Consider the following 24,110-nt stretch of genomic DNA (forward strand, 5'->3'; position numbering starts at 1 on the left):
GATCTGAAATCTTTACCTAATAACAGGGACAAGAATTTATTTCATCCGAATTTGTCCGTAATTGCTTCTTCCTGTTAGCTCCCATTGGTTTCCCGGGTAACAGAGAAACGAACATCATCAAGAAACATCAGATATGGCTGAGGAAGAAGGAAAGGGGACCTTCAATGTGAACTCCCAAAAGTGTGTGACAGAGCAAGAGAGATGTAAAATTAGAGATCCGTATAAATCATCATCTCAAAGTCCATCTGGTGAGCTGTACTAAAGCGTTAAAGTCTCGGTCATAGATTGCCGAAACTGTTTGTGCGTGACTCTGAGATGCATTCCTTGGGGCTAACTCTGAACCCCGAGAGTGTTGAGAGAGTGCCCCATCTCTCTTCCTGAACCCTCCTCAAAAGTAATTGAATTTTGGATGAATCCACTGAGAAGGAAGCACTGTCAGGGCAAAGACGAAAGTGGAGGCTTGAGGAAAAAAACAATCAAGGAATGAGAGGCAGGTGACAGCACCTTTTGGATGAGCTTCTCTTTAAAGAATGATGCACTGTGAAATGTTTGACAGGACAAGCTTTCACAGGGGGATTTTTGAGGGAGGATTTTTTTTTTCTTTTTTTAAAAAACAAAAAACAATTTCATATTTTTCTTGGACATCTAGTATCCATTCATTTCTTGAAGGGGGATATGTCTTCTTGCTTATTTCCACTCTATTGTGTTCCTGATCATATCTCTGACAGTTAGACAGCTGCACTGAATCTTTCCCTTCTCAATAGCTAATAACCATGTGCCAAGAAGTAAGACGATAGCGACAATAATACATTGACACACGTTTCATGATTACTGATAACAACTTGGGTGTTTGACCTCAATAAGCCCTTGAGTAGGTGGCCATCTTCTTAAACATACTCCAGCAACATCAGACCCAAAACATGAAAGTTAGACAACACAAGTCTAAGTTAATTATATTTTTTCTTGGACTTGTTGGGTATGAGTGCAGTCAAACATTCCTGCTGGCCACAAGCCCTGTCTGCCACCGGCGATCAGATCACTTTCCATTGGCTTTCATGCCAGTCTGCTCAATACTTGAGTCATCAGTGAAATCAATTTTGAAACTATGGACTGCTTCAACTGTGGCAAATCTATGCTTTCTTTTGGACAGATCGATAAAAAAGGAGTAGCCACAGAGTGTTGTTATAATTATCCGATCATGCTGGGAGGAGGAAGATGATAGGATATTTAGGGTTAGAGAGAGATCTTGTTAAACAAAAAAAAGCAAGCTGTTTAAAGTCGACTGCAGCCATTAAAAAAAGCTTCAAACACCAACCTCAGCGAGAAATGATGGATTGCAAACACAAGAAGACCTGGCTGCCAGATGAGTGCATCAGCTTGTATGAATATATTTTGTGCTTTTTGCGTCACGTTTCACAATTGTTCACAAAAAGCTCAAAATGGTTTCACCTGATGCTCAAATATGCCAGAAGTGAACGGAATTCTGTTTTTCATGTTGGCACAAAATAGCAACCACTTACTCCACAAACGTTTTTTTACAAGCTCAACTAAGGGCTGCCTTCTGCAGTTGAATTCAGGACATCCACACCGAAGATTGATGCGATTGACAGCCACAGGCTCACATCATACAGTTAGGTCCATGTGTTTTTGGACAGTGACACAGCGTTTGTAATTTTCCCTCTGTATAACATCACAGTGGAGTTGAAATCATTGATGTGATTGAAGTGCAGACTTTCAGCTTCAGTTCAAGGGGTTTCAGCAGTAATCAGAAAATTGATTAACATGCAATTTTATGGGCTTGGGTTTTCTTTTTTTAAACTGACAATATGTGGTCCAAAGAATGAAAACTAAAGTGGGTGATCACAAATTCTTTCCTTGGTTAACAAAAATCTTCTTCACCACATCAAAGTAAGTCAAGAAACACCAAGGCAAATTCGGTGTCTGCAGTCAAGAGATAGCTTCATGAATGTAGCTACAAAGGGTTTACAACAAGGTGCGAACCACTGGCTACACTCACGAACAAGAATGACAAATAAGAGTTTGTCAGAAAACATCTGAAAGAGCCTGCACAGCTGTGAAAAGTATACTTTGGAGAGACCAAGACTAATTTGTACCAGACGGATGGGCAGAGAAAAGTATAGAAAGAGCTCATAAATCATATGGCATCATCTGTTAAACATGGTGGAGACAATGTTACAGCATGGGCCTGTGGAACTGGGTCACTAGTGTTTATTGATGATGTGAATGCTGATTGAAGTAGCAGGATATATTCTGAAGTCTACAGGGCTGTACTCTGGATGGATAATAAGCCAAAGCATAGTGCAAAAGCAACCGAAGAGTTTCTCAAGACAAAGAAATGGGACATTCTTCGATGTCCTTAATCTGAACCCAATAGAGCGCGCTTACCCTGAAGACAAAACTGAAGGCAGAAAGTCACAAACGTGTACCAACTTACGGTGGCTGCATTAAAGGCCCCACAGAGCATCTCAAGGGAGGAAACACAGCAGTTACTCCATGGCTTCTAGAGTTTAAGGAGTCACTGATTCCAGAGGGTTTAAGAAAAGTACCTTATATTCCTATATTTAAATTTATGTTAGTCTTCCTATTTTCAGGGGCTAATCAGTAACTCGATATACTGTGTATAAAAATGGGTGTAATGCCTAAACTTCTATTTTAATACTTTTGTTAAACCGGTAGAAATAGAGCTGAAAGTCTGTGCTTTAATCACATCTTGATTTTCTGACTTAAAATCCACTGTGGTAGTATACACAGGGAAAATTACAAAGGATCTGCCATTGAACTAAAATGTATGGCTCCAACTGTTAATACAGTCTGCACAAGGCTCTTTCACAATTCAAAAACTTTGACTTGGCACAACATAAGTAAAGTTTTATCAGCACTGTATGGAGGATTCCTTACAAAACACTGGTGTTGCATCTATGTTCAGCACTGGGAAGATTCACTGCATGCACAGAGCCCACAGAACTGCTAAGGACATCATTTGGTCCAGACTGAGTCTGTTTACCCTGCTGCTCTTCTGGCAGGAGATACAAGAGTCTGCTGACGGCGGGGCAGCTTCTTCTCTCAGGCTGTAAGACTTTTCAACACCCCTTGAAGTTCACCATCAATAAAGGCTCAAATGTCAATAATCCAAACTAACTTTGCTCTATATAGTCAACATCACACCCTAAAAAAGTAAACTATCTTTAAAATATACTTTAATGATAAAACACTGAATACAGTGCTGAATTTATTTATTTATTTTTGGAGCATAGAGCTGGCATTGCATATCCTTTTTTGTCTCTTCGCTTTTATCCATTTTTGTAATATCATACCACGATACCATACTGTTGCATGTCTGTACACTTGGATCATATATTTCTCAGGTGCCTATGAAAAAATAGACCAGTATCTTTAACAACAGCTTTGTGAAACCTGAATTATGGAGCCAGTTTCCTCCCACTACCTGATTCTTCTGTATATTTAAACCCATCATTTGTTCCTATCTTGGCTAAGCGTACACAAGCTATATGTACACCCCAAGAGAATAAGAGCATTACTGTATTTTCCTCATCAGTATAGTCAGTACGAACAAAATTAATTACAGCGCATCACAAGTGCACTTTCTTAACCTTTTCAGTGGTGTTCTCTTTGATTTTTTACAGTCTTGGATATCACTGTTAACCACAGGGACACAGAGCAGAACTGGTGATTCAGTCACTTCCTCTGTGTTCAAACCAAAGAAAGGGGCCACAGGTTTTGTGCTAATGTTGCAGACTTGCACCCACCATGGAAAACTAATTAAAAAGATAAGATTTTTCTGTAGTGACGTGTAGCTTTTCTGAGGTGGCATTGGTTGCAGAAAGCAAGAGCCGATGACAATAAGCCTTTGACAAGGGGGAACGCAGCAATGTCGCCATATTTGGCTGCTGCCCAGTTTCACATGCCTCCGAATTTCTCAAGGGTTATTGTGACTGTTCAGAGTTTCTCCAAAAAGGCTTTCTGATACAGCTTTTCAGACTTCGATGTGAAGCATCTTTGTCCTGACTGAAATGCCATTTGAAGGACCCTTGTAGCCTATGGAGGAATTTCAGAACCAAGTGTATTGCTGAGGAATGTTTGTAGCTGCTGGCAAAGTCTGAATAAACACTATTAACTGCAGTGAACTTTGGGCCCATCTGTTTTATCTTAGATTAAATTGGCTTGAAGGTGTACTTTATCATCTCACTAATAAATCAAAGAATCCCTGTGTGTTCGTCAATCCATCATTTTCAGCATACTTCTGTGTATTGCAGGGGACCCAAGTAAGCGCAGTGTCGATTTTGAGATGGTTAGGGGCAGTTGTTGTCTTTAATGCAAAGATACGTTTCTTTTCTTTATTAGGAAACAGACCTGTCTTGCATATTACATTAAAATATCCCATAATACATACATCACAATGACAGTTAATTGGGTGTTTAAGTTCATCATTCTAGCACACACATGGATTCAGGCAGGAATTCGTAATTGGAGTGTAATAGCTTTAAACCTACTGCGTTTGACTGGCATCGATTGAAATGCCATCTTATCCCCATTATCACCGCAATTAGTGTCACTACAAGCTACAATTTAAGGAGTTTTCAATATATTAAGCCAGATTCACTGTTATCCACTTCTCACAGAGCGTTTCCGAACATTTGTGCTCACAGAGAGATACCCAGATCTGAGCAGGCACCTGATTGTGTTATTTCGGTTGCAAGTAAAGGGGGATGAGTGTTGAAGGTAGTTGACAAAGCAGAAAAGCCTGGTTTGGCTTGATAGAGATGCGTCTTGACATTTCATTAACAGCATTGCCCTGATTATACAATAAGTCCCTGAAGAGGCGCTAATATAAATAAAGCAGAAGCAGATAAACAAAATTTGCACATAGAAATGCCAGATTTTTCTCCAACTGACCTTAAGGCTGATAGAAACTCTGTAATTATTGGCTCAGGACCTCTTTTTTTTTTTTGGGTTAAGGAAACATCTCCTGCCAAAATCATTGTCTTTTATTTTTCTTGGATGGTTTCAGCACGTTCACAGCTTGCCTCAGTATGTAGTTATAACACATGCTTTTCTTTCTTTGTAGGACTGATAAAAAAAAAATGAAAGCTCCCATCCCTCTTCTGATCCTGCTTCATGCTGTTGTGGTCCACTGCCTGAAAGTTGTGTCGAAGAGAGGCTCAGGTAAGTCTCATCTCTGTACGGAGTATTGTGCAAAAGTCGTGAGCCACCTCACGCTTCTTTATACTTTGCTTCCAAGGACCCAGGCTCGTAATTTTGAAAAAGTGGCCTTGAACAATAGTTTGAGCTTTCTGAAGGTCTTTCAAAGTTGTTCTTTGGATGTTGGCTGCTTTTACACTAATTGTCAGTCTAGTCCTGACCATTTTCACAGGAATACAGCACTGTATCTACACATAAATTGCAGTGTTGGGCACTTTGTCACTAGCTGCCTGTCAGAAAACATATAATGTTTCCCAGTTTCCCAGAATCTCTGCAAAATGCCAAACATACAGTAACAGTATGGCAGAGATAAAATAGTCTTTTTATTCAGCAAAGCCTGGTATAGAGCCGGAGAGGTCCTGTACTTTTGCAGAAGTCTCGTCAGAAATGGTCTCAGTGGAAGGGTGGCTGTCAAGAAGCCATTCTTAAGGAAGGGAAACTGGGAGAAAGAGCTGATTTATGGCAAATTACACAAGAACTGGACTGAAAATCAGAGTCAACAGATCTCATGAAATCTAAATTTGACGGTTTAAACCAGAAATTTCAATGTGAACACAGGAGGTCAGGAGAGAGAGACAGCCATCTGGAAAACACGGTGGAGGCACTGTCATGGTTTGGGTCTTCAGAAAGCCAGTGGTGTTGTGGGTGGATTGGCCTCCGCATAGCCTGGACCTCAACAGTAGTGTGAGATAATCTTGAGCATCAGAAAACAGAGCAAAAGGCAGCTGAAATCTAAAGAGTTTTGAATGTCTTTCAAGAAGCCTGGAGAACTGCTTTAAGAAGACTGCTTTAAGAAAAGACTGGAAAGCTGTCTATGAGAGTTGTGTTGAAGAACAAAAGCGGTCATACCAAATATCTACTATGATTTGAATTTGGATTGCTCATTAGAATTCTCCAGACTCTGGTTTTGTCTTATGTGTTGTATTTCCATTTATGCTTGCATGTTTCAAAATGTCACTATACCCAATTCACGTTTTGCTAGCAAAATATAAAGAAATGATATTGGCTCAAGACTTTTGCACAATGCTGCATATGTAAATAGTTTAACATTACTCTGTATCCAACAGTACCTACAACAACCACATTGATTGGCACAGATATTTCCTTGAACCTACCAAAACTTTATCAAGGTTCAGTGTTTGCTGTAATAGAGAGAAATCACCTGGTCTCACACTATGGCATTTGGAGAGTAGTCATGATACTCTGTTACCAGCTGCAAACATGTGGTATGGCTAGCTGTGTGTGTTTGTACGTCTCAATTAGAAGTGGGCAATATAGCTTCAAAAATATATCATGGTATTTCAAGAAGTCATTACAGGAAAAAAAATTACTGAACATTTTATCGAACCTTGCAGGTTGCAAACAGCAGCATTTATAAGTAAATAAATGAGGGGCATTTTCCATCCCTCTTTTCCGATGAGTGACTGTCACTGATCTAAGACTACCTAATTGGAATCTACTGAAACAAGGTGCAGGCAGCAGTTGCATTACACTACAATAGTAGTGACACAGGATTATATCCAGTCACAGCATAAACCAAACGTAGGCACAAAAGTAGCCTAGGTAGTAAAAGTGTAACATAACTACTTAATTTTGTTTAAGAATCATTGAAGTAACATAACCTTTCAACTCTTCAGGAGTATTGTCACATAATAAAACTGAAAAAAGTTTTCTACCTGGGATGTTGTAACTTGGGTTGCTTAAAGCCCTGCTTTTTCACCGTGTAACCACATCAGTAATTTCCATCCACCATTTGCTCTTCCTGTCATATGGAGCCCAACTAGCCAGTGCTAGTTTTGCATTTGTGTGTCAAATTACCAGCTACTTACTGTCTATGTCCTCGTAGCCTGGTTGTACTCTGTTTTTCCTCAAATGGTGAAACAAGTTTGTTGTTTTCACCATTGGTGGGAAAAGCTTTGTTGGAGATTGTTGAGGTAGCTCCTTCTATAGGTACTAAATGATCATCGGAGGCTAACGCATGGCTCTTGCTCTCAGACATGCTTGGGCTTGTCTTGTTGTTGTGTGCAATAGAGAATGTAAATGCACTGTAGCAATGTTACTACAACAACATTCTTATATCACATAAAAATTTATACCAGTATTATTAGGATAATATTGTGGCTGATGTAATACGGCACAGCCCTACTGTCAGCATGGCACAGTGTGCCTCTGGAAGCACATATTGTAACAGGAAATACCACCTAGGCTGGTTTTGAGATATGAGGAGTGTTTATATATCTGTACTTTGTAGACAGATTCAGCCAGTGCAATTATTCAGTCTCACATGTGTATTGGGTTCAGTGAAGGTGAACTTCAAAGATGGGTGTGGTGCAATCCACGAGTTATATAGTCAGGAAAAGCCAGAAGTAGTGGAGCCAAGGGGTCTCCTTTTTTCTCTAAATACTAAATAACCTTTAATCTTCTTTTGCTCAAAGCTGTCTTTATGATCCCTCTGTTTTGTTTTTAATAATCTAACCTAAAATCTTTACATCAAATCCCTTTTTAACACTGCAGGCTTCAGTTTGCTTTCAGCGTGTACTTCCTTTGCACAGCCAGTCAATGCAATGAACACTGCTTAGTTCAATAATATGTGCTGGTGAGAGGAAGACACCCAATGTTCTTGGTTCTTTCTTTTTCTAGGCATGGGAAATGCACTATTGCTGCATCGAGCCTGTTAAAGTGATGACAGTTCACATTCCAGACAAACCCAGGATGGTGACAAAATCAAGCGATGCATCATGCATCCGGTGGCACGCTGGTTACAGAGTTTTTGATGGCTAAATGACTGCCAGCATGTTTGATGGCAGTTTGAAAAATAACATGAACAAAGCAAATAAACAAAAAAACTAAGGGAAACAATGTTGGCTATATACACACCAGGAAGACAGGGACAGGAAAAATGTTATATTAATAATATTAATGAAAAGAAGTACACGCCTGAAGGTCCCACATATTAGCATTCTCACACCTCAAATAAGCCAGTTTAATAGTGAGTGAAACAATGACCGGTGAGTATTTTTTGCTGATGGACTAATCATGGAGTTGTGGCCTCTGTAGAAATTCAGATGTTTACATGAGCATCTCATGTCTCAGTCTCAAGAGTAATTAAAAATGTAGATGCAAGCTAGAAATATCAACACTGGCATATATAAGGCAGTGTTCTGCCAGTCTTTCCTTTTCTTTTTTTTGCAACAGCTGCTTGCATCTAACATCTTTTTACCAATGCACATTGGACGCAGGTGCGGGGATGGCCCAAGGTTCATCAAAGGGCTTTCTGCTTTTCCAGCAGAAGTCCCCACGGGCCATCTCTTCGGATGCTTCACGAGCCATTGCCTGGGGCAAGGATTTGAAACGTGTCCACTGATAAATGAACACCCCGTTCGAGCCAGACCTCCGGCCTTTGTTCCTTTTCTTTTAGATTGCACAGCTTTATTAGAAGCCACGCTGGTTGGAAGTTAAAGCGCCATTGTAAAAATGGGATTCTGGGCAATGAAAGCCAGTTTGAAATTGCATTGCTTTCATTTTTATGGAACAGAAAGAAGCAGCGGGAGTGTGCAGGTGAGTATCCCAGTGATGCAGATGTTTTGTTTTTGTTTTTTTCAAATCGGTGTTTCTTTTGTTTCAGACAAATCTAGTGGAGGGTTTGTTTTTTTCATTTTTTTGGTTTGCTTTTTTATGTTGCATGTTTATTGCAAAATGCATAAAGCATCTGGGTTTATGTTCTCATTCAAGAGCCAAAACTTGAATCACAGCATGGCTTTTCTTTGATAGAAATCCTGGCGTGTGGAGGACGTGTTATATACTGTCAAAATCCTGCAAACAATTCAAGTTTTTGTTGGCTTTTACAGCTGCAAAGCTTTTACTTGCCAAACGCTTTGGCTCAAATGTGGAAATACATCAATTTAGTGTAAACCAGAACAGTTAAAGGAAAAAGGAAAAATCAATAAGTCAAATGTTTGAATCTCTAGTAAGACAAATGCATGGGGCTTTACTGTATACTGTGAAAACTGTATCGGCCCATTAAGTGAAATTCAACAACTTGACTGACTTCCTTAGGCACGAAGACTCCGTGATGTTGCACTTGCCTTCTGTTTTGCCGGGTCACACAATCACACAAAACCTGCAGAGCGCTGCACACGTGCACCGCTATCATCTGTACATTATTAAATTCCAAACACTCATCTCTGAGTAATGCTTTGTCTGCATTTGTACTTGGAGTGGAACGGTGCAAAAACATGCACCGCATATCTGCCATACTAATCCTCAGCATGCATAGGTAGCACAATGTATGCGTTTGTCCTCTGCTGTGGTTCCTCTTTGTTAGAATGCTGATATGGCTTGAATGGTTGGGCGAACAGAATAATTATGTGTATTTTTGCTTAATACAGCATATCAAGATAGATGTTGGAGTAAATCCCCAACCCTCCCAACTCCTGGATGCAACTCCACTGTTCGGTATTTTCAGTAGATGATGTTCAATCCATGGTGTGAACATTGAAGGTATTTTTTTGGAGTCAGGTTTCTTTAACTTGAAACAAATTGTATGGTTGTTTCTTGGAGGCTATTATGTGTACGGACACTGGCACTAACAGGTGAAAATCAGTTATTTAAGATTTTTTCATTAATTTCTCATTAAATAATGAACTATACAAAGAAGTCTTCATTTATTACTCTAGCTCTGAGAGCAATTGCTGACATTTAAAGGAGGAAAAATGCAGAAACAAATGATTTAGGAGGCCTTTTGGTAAATATTTGGCACAGACAGCAAAATTATGAGTTGGAAAGTCATTTTTGGACAATTTCTGTAATCAAAGTTTCTGATCTGTGCTTGGTCATTAAAAAAATTGCCTTCTAATAAAGGGTTGTGTTGCTGTTATTGTCTTAAATGCACAATCAGCTCCCTTGTTGGCCACTTTTGCTGTACTATACAATAGCTGCTCAGCAGAGCTGTGTGATGAATCCCTGAAAGTGCAGGTTTTGTTACTCGTCAGTGAGCTGAATGGAGAAGAGTCCTCTTTCGATGCAGCGCACAGCCGTTTTTGATTTGATATGAAATAGAAACTTGAGAGATCACATAAGGTCTCTCTTTAGCCTCTCTGAAGTAATAACTATGCATTTATTCTTTTTCTCACCTCTGAACATGGATTACAATCAGAGTGAGAAGGAGCTTCAGAGGTCCTGAATGCAGAGCAGAATAAAAGAGCATGCACCTGGGCACTGCAAATGGAGCTAAACAGGTTGAATGCATCATAAATACAGTAAGAGATTTCTAAAATATTTCACTGGCAACACCACTACTGCGTTACACTCTGGCTTTTGCTTTTATCTTTCTGTCGCACTGTTTGCTTGTGTATCTCTTTGAGATATTTACTGCAATGCATCTCAGCCATTTAACATGTCTGCTAATAAAACACTCACTGCTTTGTGAACTGCCTGAACAATCAGGCCAACAAATACAGTCTTGCATGAGCTGTCTTTTATTTTTGAGGGGAAAAAAGCCCATATTATATGGAAAAGACAGGCTTAACCAACACACTGTTAACTACTGATTTGTTACCAACTGAGGTTCTAGTTTTGGCTAATAAAAACAGTCAACCCTTTAAAGCAGCTTTTAACGCAACCAAAATATTAAAACAGGGACAATGTGCACTGTTGTGGTAGTCAAAGACCTCAGAAAGTGATATTTAGTGACTTCAATTAACAATAGCCCAAATCCTGAAGCCTTGAGCGACCCCTCATTTAACTGAATTTACTTCTACGGAGCCAGACTGTCAGTCTAGAGTGATAGTCCTTCCAATCTTTTTGAATGTCTTTCAGAGTTTTTCTGTGGAAATTGTCAGCTTTTCCACTCCTTTTCAGTCCAGTCCATGTATCTCATCATTTTAAGAAGAATGTTTTTCTTGTTTGGTTGTTTAAATCACTTAAACTGGAAAAGGAGAAGGCGAAAGAGAACGTGTCAGGCCTAAAAACAACATCAACATCAGATGAAAATCATGTCCTAAAGAAATAGGAAAAAATCCAGTGAATACTTGACAGAGAACCTGAGAGATGCTTTACTTTTTACTGAAACCTCATCAGAAATGATCTCTGAAGGGTGGCTGTCAAGAAGCCTTTCTTAAAGAAGGGAAACTTGGAGAAAAGGCTGAGGTATGCCAAATTACACAAGAACTGGACTGAAAAATGCGGTAACAGGTTTTAGGGAGTGATGAATCCAAATTTGAAATTTTTGGTTCAAATATTCATCATTACAGAGGAGGTCAACAGTGAGTATCTGCCATCTATAAAATAGGGTGTAGGCTTGGTCACAGTTAGGGGCGTATTTCAGTCAGTGTCATTGGAGATCTTGTTAAAACTGTTAAAATTATTAATGCAGGAAAGTATGGTTAGATTTGGATCCACCATGAAGCACCTTCTGGAAAGAATCTAATTGGCAACAGCTTCATTTTTCATCATGACAATGATATTAACACTAACATGTGTTAGTATCATTGTCATTGACATTGCCAATGTCTAGGTAGAAAAACACCCAACAAATGTTCATGGATTGGCCTCCCCAGATCCCAGACGTCAACATTATTGAAGAAGTGTGGGATCATCTTGACAGAGAGCAGAGCAAAAGGCAGAAACATTCAAAGAAGAGCTTTGAATGTCTTTCAAGAAGCCTGGAGAACTATTCCTGAAGACTACTTAAAGACATGACAAGAAAGCTGCCTAACAGAGTTCAGGCTGTGATGAAGAATAAAGGCAATCATACCAAATATTGACTTTAAATCTCTGTTTTTGCTTTATACGGTATTTCCATTTATGTTTGTATGTGTTTTTCCTTGCAGGAAATAGAGAAATAAAGTATGACTGAAGACGTCCATACAGGTAGCTAGGTAACCAGGTAGATCTCCTGCTTTGTCATCTATTTTATTCTAATTGGGACCATAATTTACAAAATGGGCATCATGCTGTATGAAAGAAGACTTAAAACTAGCAAGGCAGACCATAACATCATTAGGGAAATGCTTAAGTCATAAATCAAGTGAGATGCAGGGGTATTTTTTCATAGACTTCTATATAGTCAGATTACCCTTTACCACCAGAGGAGTCACACACATCTTGCCATTACAAAACAAATAAAGGAAAAACATGCCGTTTTAAAAGACCTTTATATTTACCTCAGTTTTTTGTCTTTCATACACTGTCTTGACGGGGAATAAAGCTCAAGTGCGCTATTGATGCACAACCTGTTGGGAAGCATTTTAAAAACAGACTGTCAGACTTTTTATTGTTTGTGATTTATATCTTATGAGGCAGGAGATTAACACTGTCACTGTCATTTTTCAACCTGCTTTTCTCGCTGCTGATTGGTGGTGTCATCTATTAAAGTTTACTTGTTGCAGTGCTGGAAATATTTCTATTTCACATTCTAGTTTACCGACGTCACCACCTTGACAAAAACTGTTAGTCCCCCCCCCCAGTGGATGCTGGTGACAGCTGTACAGTCACCATGATATTTGTTGACATTGATTGAGATAAAGTTAGCCTCCCTCCTTCCCCTGCTGCACAGTCATTAGTCCCCATTTTTTCGCCAGACATTGATGAGTCCCCTGACAAATGATGCTTACCTTTCCACCGCCTCCCAGTAATTCCAGTAATATATTACCCATAACGCTTGGCTCACGGTGAATGCATCATGTAATGCGTCGTGCATATGTAAAAAGACGGCCTCCGACATGCGTTCGCATTTGGAAATTGAATACTGACACGCTCCTCCACTTCTGCTTTCTCCTTTTTTTATTATTATTAAGGATAGTCGAGTCCAGCGTGTCAGTCTGAAAAGTATCTGTAAATAAAACGCAGCACCTCAACAAGGCCTTGGTTCCCATTAGATGGCGGCCGCTCATCATCTGTCTCTCCTCTTGTATTTATCTGCCCCCATAAACAACAAGTCCACGGCACGCATTTTTCTCTAACTTTGCCTGCTTTTTGGTTCCACTCTTGGAGCAGGAAGAATCAAGGACATCCTGACAGTCAATTAAATTTACAGTCTTCACGCCACGCGCCATGCAACTCTGAGAGGACGTCAACATTAATATGTCAGTTAAAGCAGATAAAGGGTAGACTCCCCCACCCTACGTTAATGGGGCTACTCACAATTTGGCCAATAACAAGGCCTCTCTTAATTGGACAAGACAGTGATTCCTAACAGGGGATGTTGGCGCGCAGTGCAAATTCAATCATGGCGGGCGCCTTGACTTTGTAATTCATACTGCAGGATGTTAAATATGGAAAGAAGGTGCCAGCAGGAGTTTTGAGGGGCACGGGTGAAGCAACCTTTGCCGTCTGTGCCCACTGTGATAATTGGTGGGAAAGCAATACGACCGGCTTCATGAAAGGAAGTTTTAGCTGAGATTGAAAACTGGAAGTCAGAATTCAGGCTGTCAGCCTCTTTGTCTCTCTGTCGCAGGCGCACGTACAGAGTCGCACACGCGCATGCCGTTCATCTTCCCTTCGGTCAATACTGCACACCTGTCACAAATGCTGAATGACTCCCTCCACTGCAGCGCCCGTTCATAACGAGGAGATTGATCGCACACATGCTATTAGAAATAAACTGGTTTGCCACATGGAGTTGTTTTCCCTCCCCTGCTGCCTAGAGACAGAAGCTACTCAACAAGTGTGACAGATATAGGCCTCTTGACAGGTGGGGTTACTATGGATATGTTCCAGGGTTTTTTTTGGTTTTTGCTTTGGAAACACATGCCACAGCCTTCCCTGTGAGATGGATGAGAATCAGTCAGCTGATTTATAGGAGGAATAGTGTGTCCGTGGCCTGTTTTCTGACCTGTTACAACATCACAGCAGGGGGAAAAAAAGCCAGAGAAGGGTGTAGCCTGCTGTAGCTTGGCGATGATGTGTGGCTGTAGGTTGAATTACCTAAAGCTGATGTGTGTGGATCAAAGATGTATCAGATTTATTTGATGAAGCCTCTGGTGTGATTGGATTCGGGTTTACCGAAAGCCAGCTTTGGGAAATGGGGCGGAAGTGTAGGTGGAGCTAATACAGTGAGACACCTGTCAGTCAAGCAGATAAAATTCACACTTTTCCTCTAAACTGTGGCACTTTTTTTTATCCATCTAGTTTCCTTTGCTGTGAGTTGCCCAGTTTGGGATTGTAGACATGTCAGCCTCTCTTCAGAATGTAATGCAAGTAAATGTCACTCACCTTGTGCAGCACTACGAAAATACATTTGAAAAAGTTAGCATCAGTGTCTCTTTCCATAAACCAGAACCCAGTCACTCCAAAATAAATAGGTACATAAATAAATCAGCAAACTGCATCCTGAGCGGGTTCGTGTAGTCGCTATTTTCTTCCTGCCAAACAAACCTGCCATCTGTACAGATAGAATCACATATCTACCCCTGCTCAGTCTCATGCTCATGGCAATGTGACTGGATGTAAAGACAAATAGTCTCCCGCTCTGCTGAGCTGTAATGATAGCAAGCTCCTTGGTTGGCAGATATAGTTTGCTAGAGTTAAGATAGTTCCTATGTAAAGGAACTTTATTATACTGCAAAAAGTATGTAAGTTATAGACTGTGAATAAATAATGGGTATTTGAAACTATGTCATCACCAACTGGCTTTGTTTTGGGGTTGTGTTTTTTGGGGGGATTTTAGTCTCAAACTTGGTCTGCTAGCTGCTGCCATAGTGGGTTTTAGATCAAAAGTAACCATATTTGGGTGAGATGTGATTTGCTACCTATGGCGAACACCCTTGGTTAGCAAACTGCATCCATATCCCAGCATACCCTTTGGGACCATGTGGGGCCACACTGTGCAGACCCAAGCGGCCCTGGTACTGGTTTGAAATATGGGCACCCTGTGGGCCCGCAGCATGCCTCACAGTATGCCCTACTGGGGGTGGGGCCCCAGTAGGGGGTGTGACCTATATTTCACTCTGGTACTGGGACCCACAGTGGGTTGCCCTGGGACTCCATCTGGGCCACACATTTCACACTAGTACAGCTAACAGTAAGGAAGCAAAAGAAAGACGCAATTGAAAGAAAGAAATTTACTAAAACTGGAGCACAGCCATCTCTGAGTGGGATTTACCTCAGAGAAAACCATAATAGATATTTCCATTTAAAAAAAACAGATAAAGTTGGGAAGTCCAGTTCATTGTTCAATTATTAGGGAAGGTAAGGCTAGCAAATGGCTACAACTGTGCGTGTCTGCACACCTGTCAATCATAACTCATAACTCTTAAGTCTTAACAAAATCCAAACCTGTGAGTCGTGAAGTAAATTAGGTACATGCAATCAGAAAGCTGTTTAAATGATTGGTTTGGAAATGGTGAGGTTAAAAGTGAGGGATTAAAATTTTCAAATATACAATTTCCGTGTTTAATGCTTTCATTTTTCTTCCCACCTTTGTGTTGTACTTTCCTGTCTCTGTTCACTGACTTGGAACCTCAACTGTCTGCAGGCATTTGACATTAAATACAATATAATGCCTTATCTTCATTTTAATATTTCTCTCTGAAAGATAATACATTCATTTCAGGCTCCCTTAGCAAATTATGCAGCCCACTTTAACAGCTGGGGCGTTTGGTACCAATTTGAGAGATTATATGTGTGGATGATAATGAGCTTTAGTCCAAAAGAGGATTTAAACATGGAGAAGGCTGGCCACTACTTAATGTAAGAAAATCTGGCTTCCTGGTTTAGGAGAGAAGACTTTAGAGAAATTAAACTCCCCAAAGAAGAAAAAAAAACAGTGAAAATAAAAAGTAAATAAAATATAGTTTGTAATCAGGTTAAGGCAATTTGGACATGAACAGCAATGGTCCCGGAAATTATATTAATTCCCCTTGACTGCTTGGCTCACACAAAGCTGTGCCACGGGGGGAAATGAAGCTGTAGTGTCTTATGCAAATGCCCCGAAGGCGGCGATGGGACGGTGCCCAAAAATATCACACGTTTAACCTGGGGCTGCTCTGCATGATTAATCCATGTAGGTACTCCCCCTCACTTGGAATCAGTCCTTTTCTGTCTCTCTATCCGGTAATCTTAACAGAATTTCATTTTCTTTTCTTTCTTTTTTTTCATATTTGTGCTTATAGGTGGTCACAATTAAAGACAGCAGTTCTTTAGTTTCTCTCAAAAATCTCCTTTATATCAGCTGTGCTGCTTTCACTTCAACCATCGTGCCATTATTTTGCAAAGCCGCCTTCTCCTGCCACGTCTCGCCAACCTCTACAAAGTAATGACTGTTGCTGCATTTGATTGGCGACTATCTTGCCAGACTGCATCACCGGGGAGTCACATTACAATTAAACCAATACGCTGGTGTGTAATCCTGCAATCATCATTATAGTTTGTTAACTGGTTCAGCCCAAGTACGAAAGTCTGACCTGTTTTACTCATGCAAGATTGTCTTACTGCAGCAGCAGCATCTCTGATTTCTTTTTGAAGGTCTAATTGGAAAGCAGTGCCTCCTACCAGGGACAAAATTCTGTGCTTCATCTTTAAATTACACGCCTGCTGTATTGGTTTCAGAAGTGAGAGTGGGACCACCCCCCTGGTAAAAAATCGAATGGGTTTGTCAGATTTTTAGGCAAATCTGACAAACTAGTACTTTGGCTTCCACTTGTCGCAACCCTCGCAATCTTCGAGGCACTCAGTGCTTTTTCCTTCCACCGTCTTTAATTCAGTGTTGCGACACTTGGAGTGCATCTATTGATTGTAGCGCTAAATTTGTTTTGGGCTGATGCAACTCGCTTAAGTCAGACTTCTGAGGGGAGTTCACTGATTTGCATGGCAACACTGTCTCTTTTCATTTTCCAGCATCAAACTTTACCTGCTGTTTTAACATTTTGTAGAGTTGTTGTAGAGATTTAAACACAGTTGCATGTGGGATTTGATGTTTTATTACAGTAGAAACCACATACGCCTACAGATATCATATGCTTAATATTCTTCCTTTTTATGTATAGAATGTATTACTTTTTGCAGTATCTTTCTGTTGGCATTCTCGGGAAATGCTTGGTTTTGTTAAAGAAATGGGATGAAAGACAAGTAAATCAAGTGAAAGATTTACGGTGTGGGGGACTAAAGCTTTCCCATACACTCACTGAGACGTTGGATTATAGACCACTGTTCAGCAGAGTAATAGGTATTTGTTTCCACAATCAGTAAATGGAATTACTCTTGGAAGTGCTCATGCCTTTATTATGCAATTAAGTGTGTTGGCTCTATTTTCCTTGTGAGGATAACTTGCATTACTCAGATAGCACATCAAGACCACGGGTCAATCTCCGAGGCTAAAAGAATTTGAGCTAATACAGTGCAAGTTTATCTTAAAAATTCCTTACTTACGAAAACTCTTCTGATCTCTAAGTAAAAATTCCCACATTATGACAGCTGTACTGGGTGTTGACTTTTCTTAATTAAAAAATGTAAATATCAATACTTAAGGCTTAATACAGCCAGACAGTTTAATAGCCAGCCAGTAGGTTTGGCTGATCATAAGCAATTTGCCAATCTATTGATATTAGCATTTATTATCGACAGTTAATAAAAATTGGAATGAAGGATAAAGAAAAAGATGTGAGAAACACCCTTCAACTACGTTACATCGTTTGTCCACCAGAGGGCACTTTGCAGCTTCCCTGGGGGCAATATATTTTGAAGACCATATTTTAAATAATGATATATTCAAACAGTTTCTATACATTGTTAACATCCATCCATCCATTAACCGCTGGGATAAAACGGAGACAGACAGCCACTCACATTCACACCTATGGACGATTTAGAATCACCAGTTAACCTAACCCCACTAACTGCATGTCTTTGGACTTTGGGAGGAAGCCGAAGTACCGTTTCTAACTTTAGCTTAATTTTTGAGTAAAAACCTGGGATAAGCAGAAAGACTGCCTGTCTCTGTACGAGGGCGTGACTGATTTTCTGTAACCCTTTGACCTTGTAAACCAATTATTTCCTTGTTAGGACTATCCTTAAAAAATTCAGACGGAGGATAATGTCACACGATGGGAAGTTTGTGGCCTTTTCCTGCCTTCAGTGTCTCTCCATTGTGGAAGAAACTGCATGAATTGCGATTTTTAATTAGCCCTCGCCTGCACAATGAGGCCGCGGTCGCTCGAGAGGTGATGTTTTGTGAATGCAGGAAGTCTCCCAACAACGTTGCATTTGATGAGGCTGTCAAGCTCCCTCGCGTCAGCCAGGCACTCAGCGTGTGGCCCTTTTTCAATGTTTCTTTATTGCAAAGTTTCAACACATCCTCTCTCACTGCGTTCAGTCCCCGCTCAGTCTACCCTTAGCTGTGACAGCTAAGAACAAAAACACTACTCTCTTGTTCTCTTTGTACACTTTCTGTCTTTTTTTTCCCTGCAGTCTTTTTTTAGTCAAACTAGGATTGGTCAAAGCACAATCAACCCATTTCTGCAACAAGCAGAGGCACAGTGAATCCTTACAGGTCTCAAGGGAGTCCTGCCAAGTTTGGGGCTTTCAGTTTCCCCCCTTTATATAGAAAGGAGAAAGGATGTAAGCTCACTCGCCGAGGAGCATGCCTTTGTTGGTTGCAGGAGACTGACGCACTGCAGGAGTTTTGGAAACAAACCAGGCTGACTCTATTCTCCAGGCCTTGGCTGCTTTTCTCACTACTGTTCTTTACTCTGAAGATACAAGCAGGTCCCATTCACTTCCTACTGCTTAGCATTTTTATTATAATTAGCAGGGAATTACCTGGTATTCCGCCCATAGGAAAGGATGTCATTTAATCCCGCACCTATTGTTTACGCTACTCCAATTAAGATGTACCAAATTTGCTTTCAAAAAAATCCACTCTGTTAAAAAAAATTGAGCTCAACTCTTGCCCGTAAACATGCCTTGTAATTTAATTTGGCACGATTTACGGAGAAGTTCAGTCGCATATTTTCCTGTCGTGTTTATTGCTCACGTTTGACGTGGCACATGCTCGAAATATTAAAAGCTTTTTATTTACGATCCTCCGGGGCCCCGAAAAATGGTAGAAGATGATTTCCCCGTAGTGCAGTGATCAATAAATTCTACATATTAATTAAGTTCCACTGTCATTTCCAAGGCTTCTCTCAGGGATAAGCCTCTCCACTCTCCTGTCAGCCAATCGCAGCAAAGCGGGGGCGCCGCACAGCCTCCCCCATGTGCTCATGAAACAAACGTGTGCAGAGGTGCTGCATCAGAAAGGTGGCGGCAGGCGTCATCGTCTATAATTTACAAGAAGTGTTTTTCGTTTAAATCCTTTTATGTGACAGAAAGGGGTAGCTCTGTAAATGTGAGAAGATCTCAGCTGTGGATCAGAAAACCATGAAATGCTTTTACAGCCCCAGCGGCCTCCCGAAACGATTAGACTCCATTAATGTGTGAAACGCAAATAAAAAGGGAACATGGGAAATTTCAGTTGTGGGAATGCACACAATTTGCTCCTAATCCCTGAACTGAAAAGTCAAAGAGACGAAAGACGCGCCGAGGGAGCCTCTTAAGCCAAAAACAATATGAGACTTCTGGTTGGAAACAGTTGCTGTGCCAAAGATTTAGCCTTTATTGTCACAGCACACAGCCGGCAGTATCCAAAGATCTCTATTAGCGTCGTCTGCTAACCGAGAAGCACTACAGATGTTAGTGGGCGTTGCATCTCCATCCTGGCAGTAGCCAAGCAACACGGCACGCCGTGACCTCACAGTCCCGAGTGTTGCTGCGCTCTCAGCAAATCCTCGCACTCGGTCTCGCTCTCCGACAACAAGATTAAAAAGAGATTCTCCTCAGCTCTCTGCCTGTTTCGTGCATGTGATCTTGCCGCAGGGTAATAAAACAGTTCCCGCTTCATTCAGCCTCAGATGCAAGTTTCCCCTGTATATCATTTGACATCAAAAACACTTAAAATAAATTGCTGTAGAAAAACACAATGTTGAGGAAGCCAATTAAGTTTGATTCTTGAAGTGTTACCCTCTGAGCGTGTGTAATGAGGCCCGTAGCTTAACTGTGAAGGCTGCTAGCTGCTGTTAGACAAAAGAGGGGTTTTTGTGGTGGTGGTGGGGGGGTTCATTCACATAAGTATCAGAGACACTGTTGTTTCCCATCAGCAAAACAGATGATGAAAGGGAAATGGATCAAATAGCGTGCTGGATGATTAACACCCCCTCTTTTTAAAAATGTATTTATTTTTTTATTTGCAAGATCTTTCCATTTTCTCCACACCTGCAAAAACAATTCACTTAAAGGGCCGGCGGTGGTCATTTTTAGGCAACCACTCAAGCATCAAATTTGCTCCCAACCTGTCGTGTAATGAAAATCCAGCTCGCAAACTTAAAATAAAACAAAAAAACAGCTGGGATTTTTGCGATTTTTGACAAGTCATCTGTCCCAGTTGCAGCCTCGATGCTCTGCACTTCAAAATAAAAGTAGCCCAACCCAATTCAAACACCTTTCACTTGCGCCACATTGAAATTCAAATATGGTCTGATTAAAATGTTTAATGTGGATGACACCCTCAGCGGTTTTAAAGGCGTGTGATATAGGCATGAAAAGAGACCCTTTTTTTCGCTGTTTGCATCGCTCTCTGGGGCTCTCTGTCGCTTTTTTTGTTTGTTTTTTTGTGCACAGAGTGCCTGGTCTTGAAAAAACACAAGGACAGCTAAGGATTATGTTTCTGCATGCGTCTTTCATCGCCTTTAATATGCAAATAAAAGATTAGCTTTGAAAGGAAACTGTTTGGCATAGGAGTTATTTCTACCAGGAGGTGATGCTAACCACCTTTTTTTTTTTTTTCTAGGTTTTTTTTTTTTTTGTCTTGTCAAGATCAGACTGAACCATTTCACCAGGAAACAGCATTCAGAGACTTTTTCTGTGACAGTGAAGGAGCACAGTTATGGATAGCATAAAGCTGCTACGTGCGGGGCAAAATTCCAGGCTTCAATAACATGACTCAGGAATACTAATTTAAGTCAAAGGCATGTGTCAGTGTTTCATTTCAGCCACATGGTATAATTTAAATGACGACTCTCAGCATGGCTCGGGCACATCAAACAAAATAAGAAAAAAACCCGACATGTCTGCAATTCATAGCGAAAGCCGAATGCAGCCGGGTAAATGACTTTGGTATTACACTGTCAGAAAAGCATTTCAAATGTGCCATGGGAAGCAATTCTAGCATTTCTTTTGATCTCCACTGCAGAGGGGAGGAGGAAGGATTAGGAAACATTTCATATCATGGAATTGTGATCCCGGCATTAGAGCTATACAATGCGCGTGCAATGTCAACATCTATAATTGAGTGATTTAAATGACCTAATTTTTGCGTATGGGCTACCCTTGCAGTTGCATAGGCATCAGAACATTTAACCCTTTAAAATCGCACTGCGGGCTTAATAATGATGGATCCACTGAAAACAAGTACAAATAGCTGATTCTCAGCCTCTCTTACTGTAGCTAAATGACCCTAAACGCTGTTCACCCATTAATCACCACTCCTTTTTTAAAATATTTTGCTTCCAAGGATCCAGACTTTGGCTGCTTTTTCACTCTCTAAAATGTAAAAAAAACAAGACAGAGCTATTTAACATTGACCTATGAATCATTCAAGTATTAAAACAACATCTAACTGCAGGGATGACCCAGTGTTGTGTTTATACATAACAGACAAAGAACCATTTTTAAAGTATGTCTTTAGGCACCTTGTTATTAGCAGACTGTTGAAAAAAATGCATCATTTGTTTCCAAATTTTAGCCAAATCTATGAAAAATGCCAATGATAACACATTTACACAAGCACAATAGTATGCTTGTAACAACAAGGTGATTCCCAAAGAGCTATTAGCTGGAAACTTGGGATTTCTCAGGATGGTGTGCAATGTGTCCTTAAAAAATTTGAGGAACCTCGCAGTGGCATGTCTAAACTATCCGCAGCTTATGAACAGCATCAGAAAGTCATGTCCTTAAGTAACGGGAAACAATCTAGCAGAGACCTGGCACAGGACCTGACAGATACATATGCCTCTTTCTTAAAAACCCATTCTTGACACCTTCACCCATTCCTGAAGACTGCTTAAAGAAATTACCAGGAGGTAACCTAAGAGAGTTCAGGCTGTGTTTGAGACTAAAATCGGTCATACCAAATATTCACTTTCAAGCTCATTAGATCCATTTTTGCCTTAGTGCCAATGCTTTAATAAACTGCCGCACCTGTTTCCCATTTTTCTAGAGAAAGGAACAGGAACAGGAAATGAGTTTTGCCTCTAGATTTTTGCAGACTACATGCTAACATACACAGAGCCTATTCTACAATAAAATCAACTGTTTGTCTACTCTGAAGCAGAGTATATTTAATTTAGATCGACAGCTTACCACACTTATTAAATCAGCATCCAAGATGCATAGGCTGCTGTTGTTTGGCATATCGACTCTGTGCGCGTGCACACACACACACACACACACATACACGCTGAGACAGTGAGGTGCAGATTATCCAATCAAACGTCCATGCCGGCCGTGTACAATTGATCAGAGTGCATTTGCTCCGGGCTGACAACCCAGTGGGCACTCACAGAGTTTCTGACTGGCTCAGAGGGGGGTTAAGGATTATTGACTGTTGGATAAAGAAAATAGAGAAATCTACAGAATAGAGAGTTGCCAAATAATTGGATTAAACAAACAAATTAGTGTGCTGAATGTATAATCAAAACGATGAAGCAGCCAAAACACTTGCTGGACTTGTTTGTGCTACTCGAGGACTGTTCGGAGGTTTTAAAGCTAATTTAAATTAAATTAAATGCTCCAGTGATGACCTTGAGTGGCTTTCAGGACTTTTTATGTTTTTTTTTCTTGTGTCAACTTAAAAGCAAGAGGCTCTGGGTGCACATCTATGCATAAGGACTATAGCATAAAGGATATTCTTGCCTTTATTTCTATCAATGGGTGTGTGATTTATATGTTCCTTGACCTCCTTCCGGCCCTGCAGAATGGAGTCAGTGTGTGCCTGAGTAGCCTAATTGGGTTGACAGCGCAGTGCCATGCCTCTTGCTCACACGCATGACATCTCTGACAGAGCTGCGTGCCTCCGCAGTCCTTTTGGCTGTTAAAGGTACTAGCTCTTGAGCAAATGTTTAAACAAGCCACCACAGACAATGCAATGCTGTTGACTCCCCCCGAACGCTTTTTGAGTGTTTGCATTTTTATTGTTGAGCTGTAAACACTTACAAACAAAACCAACAGTGGATGAAATGCGGCTCCGAGTTAATGAATAGACTTTAATGGACACTCTAGGAATGTGTTTGCTAATTTTCTGTCAGACCGCGCGCGTGCGCTTTTAATGAAGCTGAATGAATTGCGCATCAGGTTGCCGGTGCGTGCGGCGGATCACGCTGAGTAGGTCCTCTCAGTCGTGCGGTGCCGACAGTTCAAACGAGGCCTCGTAGGTGGAGGAAAAGGAGGAAGGGCAAAAGGGAGGAAGGAGCAAAGTGGAAAGCACACAAGGCCGGGCTTCATGAATTCATTTCCCCTCTCTCCCGTGTCAGGGGAGGGGAGGACCTCGTCTGAACCTATTACAGTGGTAACAAGGTGACAGCGAGTGGTCTTGCGATGGGTTCTGGCCTCCGGAGCTGTCTGGCTGGCCGTCTATGTTAATTACGGGGTGGGGGGGGATGAAAGTGTGAGGTGTGGGGGACACTGTTAGAAAAAAACGTTTTACTAGATGGCCTGAATAAGGCAGCGCTTCACTCTCTCTCTTTAAAGCAGGTTTGTATCCTAAAGGCAGAACTAAAAGAATGGTGGTGCATTAAATCATATAGATAAGAGAGGTATACAAATCACACCCCAGGCAAATC

The 24,110-nt window shown here is 40.8% G+C and overlaps 1 protein-coding gene across 2 annotated transcripts in view; it reads left to right on the top strand.

Annotated features, from left to right (window-relative positions):
* The window catches only part of LOC100693228 (interleukin-1 receptor accessory protein-like 1), a 319,171-nt gene that overhangs the window by 18,807 nt on the left and 276,254 nt on the right, over positions 1 to 24,110 (top strand). For both annotated transcript variants that reach the window (XM_005450017.4, XM_013268902.3), the window contains exon 2: positions 5,108 to 5,205. In XM_005450017.4, the coding sequence (XP_005450074.1) occupies positions 5,124 to 5,205 (82 nt within the window). In that variant the 5' untranslated portion in view covers positions 5,108 to 5,123. The remainder of the gene's footprint in view (positions 1 to 5,107; positions 5,206 to 24,110) is intronic.

The sequence above is a fragment of the Oreochromis niloticus genome, linkage group LG23 (genome assembly GCF_001858045.2).
Source record: "Oreochromis niloticus isolate F11D_XX linkage group LG23, O_niloticus_UMD_NMBU, whole genome shotgun sequence".
Classification (NCBI taxonomy): Eukaryota; Metazoa; Chordata; class Actinopteri; order Cichliformes; family Cichlidae; genus Oreochromis; species Oreochromis niloticus.